The sequence below is a fragment of the Typopeltis vanoorti genome, chromosome 3 (assembly GCF_054136105.1).
Source record: "Typopeltis vanoorti isolate ZY-2024b chromosome 3, IOZ_Tvanoo_1.0, whole genome shotgun sequence".
NCBI lineage: Eukaryota > Metazoa > Arthropoda > Arachnida > Uropygi > Thelyphonidae > Typopeltis > Typopeltis vanoorti.
This window is the reverse complement of record NC_143551.1, coordinates 116,310,574-116,326,722: the sequence shown is the minus strand read 5'-3', so window position 1 is coordinate 116,326,722 and position 16,149 is coordinate 116,310,574. Positions and strand designations below refer to the sequence as shown.

The window sequence follows — 16,149 nt, the reverse complement described above, 5'->3', positions numbered from 1 at the left end:
ATTAAGATAATCCACAGAGATTCCATCACAAGTAAGGCCCGCCATTACGGTAAAATGAAGTTGAAGCTATCAAGACAATTGAATTGTCTCGCTTTCCTAAAACACTACCACGATAACCAGGTAATCCCGAACTGTGTCAAATTCAAGCACCGTTTCGTTTCCCAAAAGGCTCTCTGTATTTATAACTGTGCCAGCCAAGCTTTGCTCAGGGAACAAATTGCCGCTGCTCGCCGTTACCTGTGTGATGCTAACTCAGCTATCCAGGCACTTGAAGATGAGCTTTCCAGCACCTTAAACCATGAGATTTGGTCTATTTTATACGACATCTCGTGCACTGCTGCGGACAAAGAATTTAAAAAAGTACGGGAACGACACATCAAAAAATTTGAGAATTTAATAAAGAACTCTAACTCCAAACCAAAAATTCCTACTGACACGTAAGTCAACTTTTCATTAATTAGTGTGAAACCTGAAGCACTGAACACTCTCTCACGTGGCCACAACTTCGCTATTGCGCCCAGAAGAATACCTGCTGAAGACATTATGATACAAATTGAACGCGGAATTTGACACCTTCCAAACCATGTTGCCAACGATATTAGACTGGATGTATTCTGTGGATATGTGTTATGACCAAAGCAAAACCACCAAAAACCAACATGCCCAATAAGGAAATTAAATCTCTGCAAGAATTAAAGAAAAACAAGGAAATAATAATCACCAAAGCAGATAAAGGGAATGCCACAGTATTGCTTGACCAAAAGGATTACACAGGTAAGCTGAATGCTCTATTGTTAGATCAGGCTACTTACCTCCCTATCGAGTACAATCCCACCAACTCACAAATTAGAAAACTCCACAGGCTCCTTAAGAAGGTCACTTCTTGGCCTGTAGAAGTCACTAACAAATTAAAACCGTTTTAACTCCATACCCCCCCCCCCCATATATATATATATATATATATATATATTAGGATAACCAAGCAATTTTATATGCTTGGTTATTTTAGCACCTAATCCCAAGTATGCAAACAATTAAGTTTGCGCCTGAAACAAAGTTCAAGTCTAAAGATGGTACAACACCAGGGCAACTCATTGTAAAGGTGGGTAAAGCTTTGATCACTATTCTTAGTATTTTCCCATAATGTAAAGCACATCTCACTAGAAGATGTATACTGCAATGCATTATGGGTGGGGTCACTACCCAGACCGGTTTCAACCTTTTTTGAGGTCTCCTCAGTGAGTAGCTAGACCCTAAATACCAAGGTTTTAGTAATACAAAGCCTTATCAACTTTACCTATATAAGTTGCAACAAGGTGTATTAAGTTTTAATAAAAATCTCTGGAGGAGATATTGATGGGAATAAATTTTTAACTTGGGTATATTGTATATTAGGATATATTAGGATAACCAAGCAATTTTATATGCTTGGTTATTTTAGCACCTAATCCCAAGTATGCAAACAATTAAGTTTGCGCCTGAAACAAAGTTCAAGTCTAAAGATGGTACAACACCAGGGCAACTCATTGTAAAGGTGGGTAAAGCTTTGATCACTATTCTTAGTATTTTCCCATAATGTAAAGCACATCTCACTAGAAGATGTATACTGCAATGCATTATGGGTGGGGTCACTACCCAGACCGGTTTCAACCTTTTTTGAGGTCTCCTCAGTGAGTAGCTAGACCCTAAATACCAAGGTTTTAGTAATACAAAGCCTTATCAACTTTACCTATATAAGTTGCAACAAGGTGTATTAAGTTTTAATAAAAATCTCTGGAGGAGATATTGATGGGAATAAATTTTTAACTTGGGTATATTGTATATTAGGATAACCAAGCAATTTTATATGCTTGGTTATTTTAGCACCTAATCCCAAGTATGCAAACAATTAAGTTTGCGCCTGAAACAAAGTTCAAGTCTAAAGATGGTACAACACCAGGGCAACTCATTGTAAAGGTGGGTAAAGCTTTGATCACTATTCTTAGTATTTTCCCATAATGTAAAGCACATCTCACTAGAAGATGTATACTGCAATGCATTATGGGTGGGGTCACTACCCAGACCGGTTTCAACCTTTTTTGAGGTCTCCTCAGTGAGTAGCTAGACCCTAAATACCAAGGTTTTAGTAATACAAAGCCTTATCAACTTTACCTATATAAGTTGCAACAAGGTGTATTAAGTTTTAATAAAAATCTCTGGAGGAGATATTGATGGGAATAAATTTTTAACTTGGGTATATTGTATATTAGGATAACCAAGCAATTTTATATGCTTGGTTATAAATGGGATTATTAATGTACCATACTTGGGATTAGGTGCTAAAATAACCAAGCATATAAAATTGCTTGGTTATCCTAATATACAATATACCCAAGTTAAAAATTTATTCCCATCAATATCTCCTCCAGAGATTTTTATTAAAACTTAATACACCTTGTTGCAACTTATATAGGTAAAGTTGATAAGGCTTTGTATTACTAAAACCTTGGTATTTAGGGTCTAGCTACTCACTGAGGAGACCTCAAAAAAGGTTGAAACCGGTCTGGGTAGTGACCCCACCCATAATGCATTGCAGTATACATCTTCTAGTGAGATGTGCTTTACATTATGGGAAAATACTAAGAATAGTGATCAAAGCTTTACCCACCTTTACAATGAGTTGCCCTGGTGTTGTACCATCTTTAGACTTGAACTTTGTTTCAGGCGCAAACTTAATTGTTTGCATACTTGGGATTAGGTGCTAAAATAACCAAGCATATAAAATTGCTTGGTTATCCTAATATACAATATACCCAAGTTAAAAATTTATTCCCATATATATATATATATATATATATATATTTATGGACTCCCAAAAATACATAAAGAAAATGTGCCATTACGTCCCATAGTGGATAGCATCGATTCCCCCGTATACAAACTAGCTAAACATTTGGCCAAAGTCCTCGCGCACTATATTGGCAACACACCTTCACACGTAAAAAAAACTCTGCCCACTTCAAAGCCAGCATAGAAAAACCTTACACTCAAACACACTGATGTAATGGTCAGTTTTGATGTCTCCTCCCTATTCAGAAATGTCCCACTCAAAGAATCCTCAGAGCTAATCCAAGCTAAATTTCCTCCCGATACATGGTTCAATTCACATTGAACTCAGGCTATTTGTTTGGCAAGGAAAATTCTACAAACAAATAGAGGGGACAGCCATGGGTTCTCCACTCTCCCCACCCTTGGCCAACTTTTATATGGAGACTTTTGAAGAGAAAGCCTTAAACTTTGCCCCACAAAAACTAACCACATGGCTTCGCTGTGTTGATGATGTGTTCGCTATTTGGTCACATGGCTCCGATGCACTCCTCTCCTTCCTAATACACTTAAACAACCAACACCCCAGAATCAAGTTCACCCTGGAAGAAGAAAAAAACTATTGCCTTCCTTTCTTAGACACACTAGTCGCCCGCCAGCCTGATGGAAACTTGGTTTTCTCAGTTTATAGACCCCCCCCCCCCTCACAACAATATGGAGTCATTAAGACACTACACAACAGAGCTAAACTTATCTGTTCAAATGACAATGCCCTAACCACAGAACTAAACCACATTCTCAACACTTCCTTAGCCAATGGCTACCCCCCCCCCCCCCCCAAAAAAAAATCCAAATCATGTTGAAACCAATAAACCACAACTCCCCTTCGCAACAAGGATTACTCTATATCCATCACCATTCCTTATATCCGAGGCACCTTGGAAAAAATTACAAAAATCCTAAAAAGGCATGACGTAACTTCTTGTTACAGACCTTATAAAAAAATTGGCATCCCTTATCCGCTTCACTAAAGACCCCCCCCCCCGAAGGCCTACCTGGTGTATACCAAGTCCCTTGCAGCTGTATCAGAATTTCAGAACACAAGGACTACATCCGGTTTCACCAATACAGCCACTCTGGTCTTGCAGACTATGTGCTGGATTCCCACCATAGAATATGGTGGAAGAAAGCCACGATAATACACTGTAGTAAATTCAAATATGAAAGGCTATTCATGGAATTGGCCTCAGCCCTAAGAAATAATCCAAACCTAAACAAATTGGTTGCATGAGACTGCCCCAAATTTGGGAAACCTACATCAGAAGACCTTCAGCCCAAAGGCCAAGAACACCTAATATAGCCTGCCAGGTGGCACCATCAGGTCTTTAGAAAAACGGTAGCTTCCTCGCTTGGTTTCTCATTTGCTGTTATGTAGTACTTGATGCACGTGTCTTTTTATTAAGTTCCCATGAAGATGGCAACGTGATGTTGCCAAAATATAGGAAAGTATATATTAAAGTTGATTTAATTTATATTTCTAGTGTACGTTGTAATTTCCTTAAGCTATTTAGTAAGAATTCTTATTGTGTCACCAATGTCTCTCACTGACGAAACGTTATTACTTATTCCACCAAATGTTTAATTTATTCCCATAAACCACAAAAAATGTGAACGCTAAATGGCAAGTTTACTTGTGGCTCTTGAGGGTATGGTGCATGCCTCTTACAGTGATATGTAAATGTCTTATTCCCATTGCTTTCCAAGTAGTCATTTTAGCAACTTAAGTCTTCAGTTTGCTAAGTACTTACTCTACAACTGTTTTACTACCCAGTGGTTAATACTCATGTTGTGTAGAGGAGAAAATATGTCTAGAGACAATAATTAACAAACTTTAGCTATTAAATTATTAGACCAATATTTTGTCATAGTTACCAGTGCATCTTCGTGGGCACAAAGATGTACCCTACACCTGTGCATGTAAACATTAGTAGGAAGACATGAGTATGAAAAGGTGGGATCTCTGAGTTCTAACTGGTATGCTCTGTGGATGCAATGATGGAATCTTGCTCATTCCACTGAAGGTCTCAAGATGGTCATCTCCCAGATATTGGTAAGGTGAGCAGTCTTTGAGACTGTAATGAGATAATCATTGATCTCCTATATTTCATATTTGCAGTAACTGTTATTGCTTGAGATCTGCAACTTAGGCTGTCTCCTTATGTGCCAGGTATTATAATTGATACTAACTTGATGTTTAAGTTAGTAAAGGAACGTGTACAGTATCGCAGCAACGATGTGCTTACCTTTTTTGAGAGCTGAATATTTTAAATCTTTAGAAATGTGCTTTTTCTCTAAATTAAAAATGATTAAGTGACCCAAGTTTCAATATGCAACTAATAATGTTTTTTTTTTTTTAAGTTGAACATAGGTGGGAAGTGATGAAAGATGCTATCCAAAGTCATATAGGTTCTCTGAACTGGAATTACAAAGTTCAGCTTCGGGAAAGGAAAGTTAAATATCTAAATGCACTAGCACAATTTGTTGAGCCTCACAAAATAAAAGTAAGTAGTAAGCTACTTTTTTTTTACCCCTAAAGAATTACGGTAACTTATTTCATAGATTCCTAAAATCACTGTGGTAGTGTTCATGTTCGTTTCAAATTGTCTGGGTTTTTTTACTGTTTTGCTGATTTTATTTTGCCATTCTGTCAGGTGACCAGAGGTTTCTTGCTCCACAATTTTATTTAACTAGCTCCCCACTTATGCCAGCCTTGCTTATTCTGTTTTCTGTTTTTATCCTCACACACACACACACACAAATAAAATAATGAAAAACACGTTCCAGCCAAAAGGCTGTGGGTTCGAATCCTTCCAATGGCATGAATGTTTCTGATTGGCTGTAAAAAAAAATACTAGTAGTGGTGGTGGACAGTAGATGCCGTTGGTGTAGATGATGCAGTTAGTGGATGAGGTTAAGTGGTGGAAATGGAATGTTGTAGAGTAGGTGCCCTCCCTCAATGAGTCTTTGGATTCTCTGGAGGTGTCAAATAATAATAATAATAATATTCATGCCAAATTTGTTAGTTTTGAAGACCTATAGAAGATTTTTAAAAATGTGCATGAAGTTAAAAAATAAAAATAGCTGCATATCTTTCTTTTTTTTTTTAATCAAGTTTAATATCACTTTGCTTGACAGTGCAATCTATTTCATTTCCTTAATGTATTAAGTCTGAATGTTTTATTTATGGCCAAGGTACTCAACTTACTATAACTTTAGTAATGATAGCATGGTTAATCCTATCATACTCATCAACGCACATATTCTCTGGATGGTTTCTGTTTTGTAAGAAAATATTTCCATGAGGAAATATCTTTATGCTACCTGTATATGAGACTGACTACTTTCACTCTTTGCATCCAAAGTTGAACCAAAGTCTTTCTTTTACTGAGTGTGCCATAGGGATTGTAATGTTTTTCATATGATTAGTAGAGCTGGTATATAACCTAGCCTAATTGATTTTGAGCCATCCTGTACATCCTTCAATTCTTATTGCTAACCTAAGTTTTATATTGTTCTGTATAATGGTCTGTTTCATCAATTTCTAATATATACCCTTAAAAAGTATAGGATAATGTGGTAGCTGCATAATAAGTTTACATTATTAACTTCTTGTTGAGAATTTTCATCTAAATCTAACTTGAGATCTCCAAATTTTACATTCTGTTTAATGACAGTATTGGAGACCTAATAATTAAAATTTTATTGATAGTTATTCAGTTAGTAGAGCCATAGAATCTTAGATAAGATTCTTAATCACTGCTAACTACATCAAACATTTTAACTCTTGGTTTTCCTGTGGGGTTTAACCTGAGTACATTCATGGTATACAACACCAGTTTTACTAACCTTTCCCATTCCATTTCAGTGTTTCTGGTCTCTATTCTGTTTTATTTCTAACCCATTTCCCACATCCTTAAGTTAATTGCTTTAAACACTGTCTTGTATACTGCTAATTTAGTGTTTAGCTAACTTTTCTCTAATTGCATATAAATTTATTCAACTGACTTCTCATTGTATAAAGTCACTTTATTTCTTCATAATTCTCCACCAGTAAAAAAAAAAAAAAAAAAAAGTTTTTGTCATAACTTTTCTCTGCCATATTAAATTTCTATCATATTTTGCTGTAAACATTCATCTAAAACTAAGAAAACGAAAAATGAGTAAAAAAAAAAAAATCAGCTTAACTCCTTTTATTCCCCTATAGGGAGTAGGCAAGGCTGTTTTATTCCTATTTAACTTTTGGAGACTGAGAGAAACAGTTCAATTTCCTTCAGTAGCCAATCAGAGATAGCTGGCCCAAGACTATCACTAATTATACACAGCACCAGTGAAGAGATGCAGCTGATGAGTACCACCATTTTGTGGTCCCTAATCCTAACACTATGTTTTACTGTCTGAAAACAATGTGGGTTCTTTTACAGTCGATTTTCTTGAGTTTATGGGACAAAAAAGCTGAGTTTCTGGGAGAAAAAAACCAATGTCTGTGACAGAGATTAACTAACTTGGGAACTAGTTGAAAAAAAGGCTTAGTAAAAGTTCCTCTAGTCGGCAACTAGAATAGCACTTGCGATGCTTTTCCTTCTGGTGGTTTAGTACTGTGGACGCACGTTGCACTTCCACTGATCTACATAGACTCTTTAGAAACGAGTCTTCATTCTTATTTGAATTAAGAAAAGTAAATTATTTACACAAAGGAAGAATATTTACAAATAATAAAACTTCTATTTAAAATATTTAATATTTCATCCCTTCTCATCTTAAATATATAGTGAAATAGATTTAATCATAACAAAATTAAATCACTTGAGTTTAGGAGCCAGTTGCTAGACTAGCTCCTAACTCGAAAGAACAGGAATAGGAATATATAAGATACTTCCCGTTGAGAGGCTTATACGCTGGTTAAACATGATAACTAATATTTAAGGAATTGACAGCGTATACTAGAAATATAGATTAAATAAACTTTAATATATACTTTCTGATATTTCGGCGAACGTCACATTGCCATCTTCTTGGGAACTTACTACAAAGACACGTGCACACAAGTACTAATATCAGAATCTCAGAACACAAGGATTACATCCGATTTCACCAGTACAGCTACTCTGGGCTTGCAGACCATGCTCTGGATACTCGCCACAGAATAAGATGGAAGAAAACCACAGTAATACACTGCAGCAAGTTCAAGTATGAAAGACTATTCATGGAATCAGCCTCGGCCCTTAGGAACATGCCAAACCTCAACAAATTTGGATGCATGAGACTGCCCCAAATTTGGGAAACTTTTATCAGAAGAACTTCAGCCCAAAGGCCAAGAACTACCTATATAGCCCGCCAGGGGGCACCATCAGGACTTTAGGAAAACGCTAGCTTCAGTCTCATTTGCTGTTATTAGTACTTGTGTGCACGTGTCTTTGTAGTAAGTTCCCAAGAAGATGGCAATGTGACGTTCGCCGAAATATCGGAAAGTATATATTAAAGTTTATTTAATCTATATTTCTAGTATATGCTGTCAATTCCTTAAATATTAGTTATCAAGATACTTCCCTTATGTGTAAGTGAAGGATTTTTTGATTTATTGGGGGGGGGGGGGAAGGGATTACCAGTAGAATATAAAATAATGCATATTAGCACTCATTGAGAATTATCTTCTTAGACTTCATCAGCATTTACATAAATATCTTTTTCTGAATTTTTGTTTAAATGTATTATTATTAAAAGAGTCCTCCAGGGAGTCAGAGACTCATCGAGGGAGGCTACATACTCCCACCAGCTATCATACTTATTCTTGAATTCATTCACACTGCTTGCACTCACAACATCCAAAGACAATCCATTCCAACCATGCACCACCCTCTGAGAGAAAAATCTAGCCTTCACACCATTCTTGGCAGCCTTCATTCTCAGCTTTCAAGGATGCCCTCTCGTCCTTTCCCCAACCTCCATAAATCGAAAAATTCCATCAAGTAAAATCCTGTATGACCCCTTTCAGAAGTTTGTAAGTCTCAATCATATCATCCCTCTTTCTCATGTTTACTAGTGTCTGCAGTCTACAAATTCTCAATCTGTCTTCATAATCAGTATTCCACAATTCTGATATCATTTTTAACACTCTCCTTTGTACTCTCTCCAATATATCAGAATCACAATAGAAACCAGGAGACCAGACCTGTGCACAGTAGTTCAAGTGAGGTCTTATCAAGGCCTTGTAAAGAGGCAAAATGACTTCCTTATCTTCACATGTGAACGTTTTTCAGCATAGCAATTATCTTTTGAGTTATATTTGCAATCTTTGCCACATGGCCCCTGAACTTCAACTTCCTATCTATTAACACTTCAAGATCCCTTGCCTCATCAGTTTCTTCTAGCCTAATTCCACCAATATAACACAACATTGGATATCTAATCATTCACTTCAGTATGATTAGATATCATTCACTTCAGTATGATATCTAATCATACCGAAGTGAATCACTTTACATTTACTGACATTGAACTGACACCCATTTTCCCATGCCCACAATTCCAACCTATTCAAATCATTCTGCAAAGATTGCATATCAGCAGCATTCCTGATTACCCTACCTATCTTTGCATCATCAGCAAATAACTGTATGTCACTTGTCAAATCATTCCCAATATCATTAATGTACAGATTGAATAACAGCGGGCCAAGCACTGATCCTTGTGGTACACCACTTGTTACCTTCAACCTTGCAGACTCAGATCCCCCGTATATACCTTTTTCTGATATGTCAGTCCCCCATCCTCTTATCCATGCTAATATTGTATAACCCAAACCTATTTTCTCCAATTTATGCAAAGTCTTCCATGCTGTATTCTGTCAAAATGCCTTAGCAAAATCCAAAAGTATCATGGTGTATCCATTCCCCTTGTCTAGTTCAATGGTAACATTGTTATAGAATGTGAGCAAGTTGCTAAAACATCACCTTCCCTTAGTAAACCCATGTTGTTCATTGCAAAGTAGAGATTCACTATCAACCCATTTCTGAATGCAGGCCCTAACCAATTTTTCCAAAATCTTCACCACTCCTGAGATACTAATTGGTAGATAGTTGGATACATTGGTCTTTGCACCACCCTTGTGCAATGGAATTACTATACATTCCTGTGGAATCTTTCCTGTTCTGAGACTCATATTAAACATCCTGGTCAAAGGAATGGCCAGTTCAGCTGAACACTCTTTTAGTACACATGCTGATATTCCATCAGTCCCTATTGCTGAATTCTTATTCAATTTGTGCAACAGCTCTAATACCTCAGCCTCGCACACCTGCGTTTCTTCATCTAGCGAAGAGGTAACAGTGAGCTCAATGTTGCATTCACTAGGTTGATATCTTTTAACGAAATGGGCACTCATTAACTGAACAACCTCTTCTGCATCTGTAACCCTCACGCCATCTGGATTTAGAAGAGTTATTCTTTCATATTCATTTTTTTCTTTTACTTGCAACATATCGATGGAATTCTTGTGGGTTGTTTTTAGCACACAGAGCAAGTTTCTTTTCATACTCAGACTTTGCTTTCCGTACAACAGTTGTGACTATTCTAGCCTGCTGCTTATAACGTTCGTAATGGATGTCATCCTTGTGCAAACGGTATTCCTTCCACATTGTCCTTTTCTTACGAATCTCTTGCTTAATAAGATTACACATTCATTTGACTCCTACTCTATTTATTCTTCGAACTCTTGGGAAACATTCTGATGTTGCATTATTTAAGTATTGTTTAAATGCTTCCCATGCACTGTCGATATTCTTTCTATCTAGCAACTGAGTATACTGAGTTCATTATAATGAACTCAGTATACTCAGTGGCCATAATTTCCTGCTTTGTAGTTCAACATGTAACCTTAGCATCTAATTTTAGATATTAAGCATCAGATATTATAGAAATCAAAAATTCAGATAGCATTAATGTAAATTGACAAGTTGTTCTTTATTATACTTAATCATGTTATCTATCGACAACTTAATTTCATAAATCTCTAAATTCCATACTGTTTATGGAACAGTATTAGACTATTTGGCTACTGTTTTGTTTATTCACTATTTCAATACTGCATAACTATCACACATTTAATATCTACAGATAAAATATATAGGAAGGAATTTCGCCATAATCTTTGCAAATATACATTAATTATCCATGCTGTTAGCCTAGTGGCTTTGCGCTTCGAAACCATATGCCTGGGGAAGGAGTGTCCTAGGTTCAATTCCTGTCAACGACGTGAGGAGCACAAGGATCTGCCTCAGCCATAGCCAAGTTAGCCGGTCTTGTGCGTGGACAGCAGAGTTTTCCCTGCCGGTTTATCTGGTGTTTTTAATCCCACAAGCAGACAAACCAGTCCGAGGACACACACATGGATTACAGTCAGGAATACTGACCCAGCCATAGGTCTGATTCGTCAGCCTATGCCGGTTCCGGAGCTCAGATAAAATTTGTGGGGACTAGATGGTACCATGAACTCCCATATAAAGGGGGAAACGCTGTATCATCACACAGAATTTATTTTATTTAATTAATTATAAGCTCCTTGACAGCATATTACTACAAAGTAATGTGCTGTCAAGCAAAATACCACAATGCCAACAAATCAGACTGTCAGTAATGTGCTAAAAAAAAGTTACTTTTGTTATTCCTAATACTAAACATATTTACTGCTGTTGCTGATCATCTTCCTTACATAGGGAACTATAATGTGTCAGTGAATTCCTTAGCCCTTCCTTTTTTCTGTATGTAAGGTCCAATGGCTTATGATAGGGCTAATCCTATCTGTATGTTTGTAAACTGCTTATGTTTATCTGTTTTGTAGGACAGAGAATCAGCGTTTGAGAGGAAAAATCCTATTATCTCTGTATGAGATTGGCTAACTTACCTTCACTTCAAAAAGTCTTGATAATCTGACTGAATTATGGAGGCTCCAATGAGTTCCTTTAAACCCTAAATTAAGAAATATGTTGCTTTCATTTGAAAACAGTGCATCACAAATGATGAGGGTGGCAAAATTTTAGAAATTCTTCTCTTTATTTTAGTTTCTTCTCAAATATGTTTGTATAAATAAATATTACTTAATATATTCAATTGCAAACATAGGGTACTTGCTTATCTTGGACAAAGAAATAGCTCTCATTTGAAAATATGACTTTCTTCCACTTCTCAACAGTCCAGTCTTTGTCTTTGCACAGTTTTGCCTGCTGGAGCCTCTTTTGCTGCATAGTGCATAGCCTTTGTCAACCGTTTTTTTTTTTTTTTTTTTTTTTTTTTTTTTTTTTTTTGTCTGTGGGCATTCTTCCTGCTTCCAACAATCTTTGACAGACTGCCATGTCAGAAACATTAATTCCAGTAGTTGCTAAGTCTCTATTTAAGTCTACAGCAGACAATCTTGGATTCATTTTGCTTTTCCTAACTAGTAAATGATCAATGATCTTGAGTAAGTTAGTTTTCCTTTTTTGCTTACATTTTTCTTTTCTGTGAGACGCCTTAAACCTCTTTAAAATCACTTTAACAGTACCCAAACAACACCACACTCATTGGCTTTTTGTCTTTGAGTCATGAATGTGTGCTGAGAAAGAGTACACATTGTTGAACACTTGCTTGGAGATGTATCTATTTCATATATATTCAAAATGAATAAAACACTATGAACGTTAACTTGTTCACACTATTAAAAAATCCACGCTATTAATAAACATCAGAGACAGCTAAACATGCAGTAGTAAACCACAACCAAAATTATGGTGAAGTGAAACAAAAACCAAATCCAAACCAAAAACTTGCCAAAAATTCACCTTGTTCAGATTAATTTGTTTGCTACTGTAGGCAGTATCAGTGGGAAAAGTATGCTAGTGCAGGAACTGTAGAAATAACATGTCAAAATAATTTTTACTGAGACTAATGATCAAAGAAAAGAGGTACTAGTTATAGAATTCAACACAAAACATGAAGCTGAACCACTTGACCATGGGTTATTTTCATGTATAAATTGAAGCAGTTAAATTTTTAAATGAAAATTCTGAATTTTTTTTTTCTTTTTTTTTTTCTTTTCACTTCTGATCCCACAGCAAATTCTTAGAAAAAATACACAGGGATTTTACTAGCTATTAGATAAATTAGAATAGGGCACCTGAAACATTTTTGTTTCCAAAACATTTCTGAACAAAGCTGAGTACTTGATAGATTTCTGCTTGGGACAAGGATCAGTTATTACTAACACCATGTCCCAACAAAAAATGTGAATTAATTTACATGAGCACGCAGACAAACATCTTAGTGTTGTAGTTGAATGTCTTCATATTCATATAAGATAAACATGCTCAAGGAATTCGAAGTGGGAAATCTTCACAAGCTAGTAATTGAGTAAGATAAAAATAAGTATCCTATTGCAAAGAAAAGTATCTAATAAAATTTTGAAATAAGTTGAACATCTTAGTTTTGAATTATTGATTCAAATATAAAAATATTTCTGGTAAAAGTTTGGAAAGAACCAAAAGTTTTCTGTATGTTTGGAATTTCTGAAAAACTGAAGAAAGCACTGTAACTCAGGGAAGCATGCTGAAGTTATCTGTAAGAACTCAGTAGTGAACACAAGAGAAAAGAAATCATATGAGGTTCCTAGCAAGTATATCTTTCTGCTAAGTATTTCCATATTTTTACATCTGCCTAAACCACATTCCCTCCTTATTGAAAACCTAGAAGTGTATAAAATCTATTGCTTGTTGTATCTATGTGTGACAAACAGAACCGTTCTGGAGAAATTCACATGGCAGAACACTGATATCAAAAAAAAAAAAAAAGTCAGCCTAGCCCTCCACACAAATGAAGGTCAAGTGTTCTGGCAACAAACCAAAATGGCCTGTGCTATTTATTAATTTGATATATAATATATATCAAATTAATCCAAACCACAGCAGCCTGAGAGATGTAAGTTGCTAATTATTCTATTTCATATCAGCTGTTATTTGCATGTATCCTCTCTTCCCATTTAAATTTAGATATGCCTTAATTTTTTTTTTGTGTGTGTTTATTAATTTCAAAGGTTCAGATCTGTACAGTTTATGTAAATGTTATTTTATTTTTTCATTTTTCAGTCTGTAGACAAGAAAGGAAAAGAAACATATGCCACTTCAGAAACTTTCATTATTGCTACAGGAGAGAGACCCAGATATCCAGATTGTCCTGGTGCAAGAGAATGTGGGATTACCAGGTTAGTTTCATACTCAAGGAAAAGCAGATTATAATCACAAATATACTAAAAATGTACTGGGCAACAACATTTTCCCTTACTGAAATGTTTTGTAAAATCATTGGTAGTGCAAATTATCATATTTGCATTGCCACTAAGTGCCTTTATACTTCATAAAAAGACAATTGATTTTTCATTGTTAAAAATTCTTGCAAAGCTTTAACAAGAATGGATTTGAGTGGATAGAAACTAACCTTAATAACAGACAATGAGTTTGAAGACCACTATGCCATGGATGGATATGAATGTTTTTTGTTGGGGTTAATTTTCGTTGTCCATTATGAGATCACTACTCTGCATGTTGGTGACTTGAGGTGGCTTCAAGTTCCATTCATTATAAAAAACTGACTGTGTTACAGAAAAACTTCTATTACATGATGCTTCATCCTTCATTTGGAGGACACGTGTGTGTGCACGCACACACGTCCTCCAAATGAAGGATGAAGTTGAACTATAACTCATCAAATATACTACAATATTACTAACATAACTTGATCAACTGTTAGTCCTAGCCTGATCTCCGGAGAGGGAAAAAAAATTACATCTTCTGCTAATTGGTTGAGATTCACTGTGGTATTTAATGACCTAGTTTTATTTTTATGCTTGAGACCATTCTGATTAGGAGTATTGAAATCTTATTAGTCAGTTTTTTAATTTTTGATTTTATGTTACTGGTAGTGGAAAGCTCATTTACAGATGTGACTTCTGTTTAAAATGAATGAGGACTTCAGGCTACCAAAAATTTTCCAGCTCTGAGATTTTTAAATACGAAATAGAATAGTATCAGCCTGGGTTCAGTGGTTGGCCAAATTAGTAAATCTGTAGTATATTGGTAATACTGTGGTGAGTTGTAGTTTAATAAAAATCATAATCATAAATAGGCTTTTAAACTAAGTTTTCATCATATGAGAAAATATTTTTTGAAATGTACTTGTTCACATTCCTCAGTGGTGACAATAGGAATATCACCAAAATAGCCACATGGATAACCAGAACTGTTATCAAAAGTTTTTAAACATTTCACAAAAGAAAATTGGCTTTTTTATATTTGGCTCCCACCCACAAGAGGTTTATTTGTAAACCTATAGTACATACTGTGAGTGGGTTAAAGATTTTTTTTTTTTAATGATTTTATTTATTTTTTACCAGATTCAGAAACCCTACCCTAGAGATAGAACTTTTTCAAGCCACTTCAGGCTTCCAATAAGCATGGCAGTAGTCTCATACCAAGAGATGAAATTCATCTCCCACCTAAAAACAATCAGAAACATCCATGTCCACAGCAGGATTTGAATTCACAGCCTGTTGGTTGGAGAGCAGATATGCTAACCACTTGGCCAACAGGGCCAGCAATAAAGGTAGAGATCATTTTAAAGCAAAATTAGAGCTCAATAAAATAATATGTATATTATTATTTAGGTAGCATAATAACATATCTAAAAGACTTTCAGAAAATTTGTGGAACAATTAAAAGGACACTGAGGGAAAGAAAAAAAAAACTAGAGATAGATGAAGAAACCCAACTTAAATTTTTATAAACTAATCATCTCTCTCTCTCTCTGTTTATATTGTTAAGAGGAGTGTACCTGCTAAATGAGCGGGTAATGCTAAATGAGCTATAGCTATTGCTGGGTGCCAGACCTATCTTAACAATCTCCTGGCTATAGACATAAAATCACCAAAGGTCCTTTTCAGGACCACAAGAAAAGAAAACTGGGTGCTAATTTCCAGATTTGCCAACTCAACATTGAAGGAATCAGCTTTGCTGAAAGTTGGTATTTCTCAAAAATCCTTTGAGAAAATGATATAGACATAGCTGTCATTCAAGAGATGCACACAGATAATGAACAACAATTGAAATGTAGAGGAAAAATTGTAGGGTATGATATACCAGGAGCTGCACATCACTAAGCTCATGGCTGTGCAACTTACGTATACAATAATATAGAGAATGCTCACTTAATATCAGCACATATTAATCAGAATATACACACTATCATAGCCAAAATTTAAGATCT

At 35.6% G+C, this 16,149-nt stretch overlaps 1 protein-coding gene across 1 annotated transcript in view; it reads left to right on the top strand.

Moving 5' to 3' along the window:
• LOC150108493 (thioredoxin reductase 1, cytoplasmic-like) overlaps window positions 1–16,149 on the top strand; it is a 158,395-nt gene that overhangs the window by 77,709 nt on the left and 64,537 nt on the right. Inside the window, exons 7-8 of the mRNA XM_090415906.1 lie at window positions 5,224–5,366; window positions 13,977–14,092. Of these exons, the coding sequence (XP_090272032.1) occupies window positions 5,224–5,366; window positions 13,977–14,092 (259 nt within the window). The remainder of the gene's footprint in view (window positions 1–5,223; window positions 5,367–13,976; window positions 14,093–16,149) is intronic.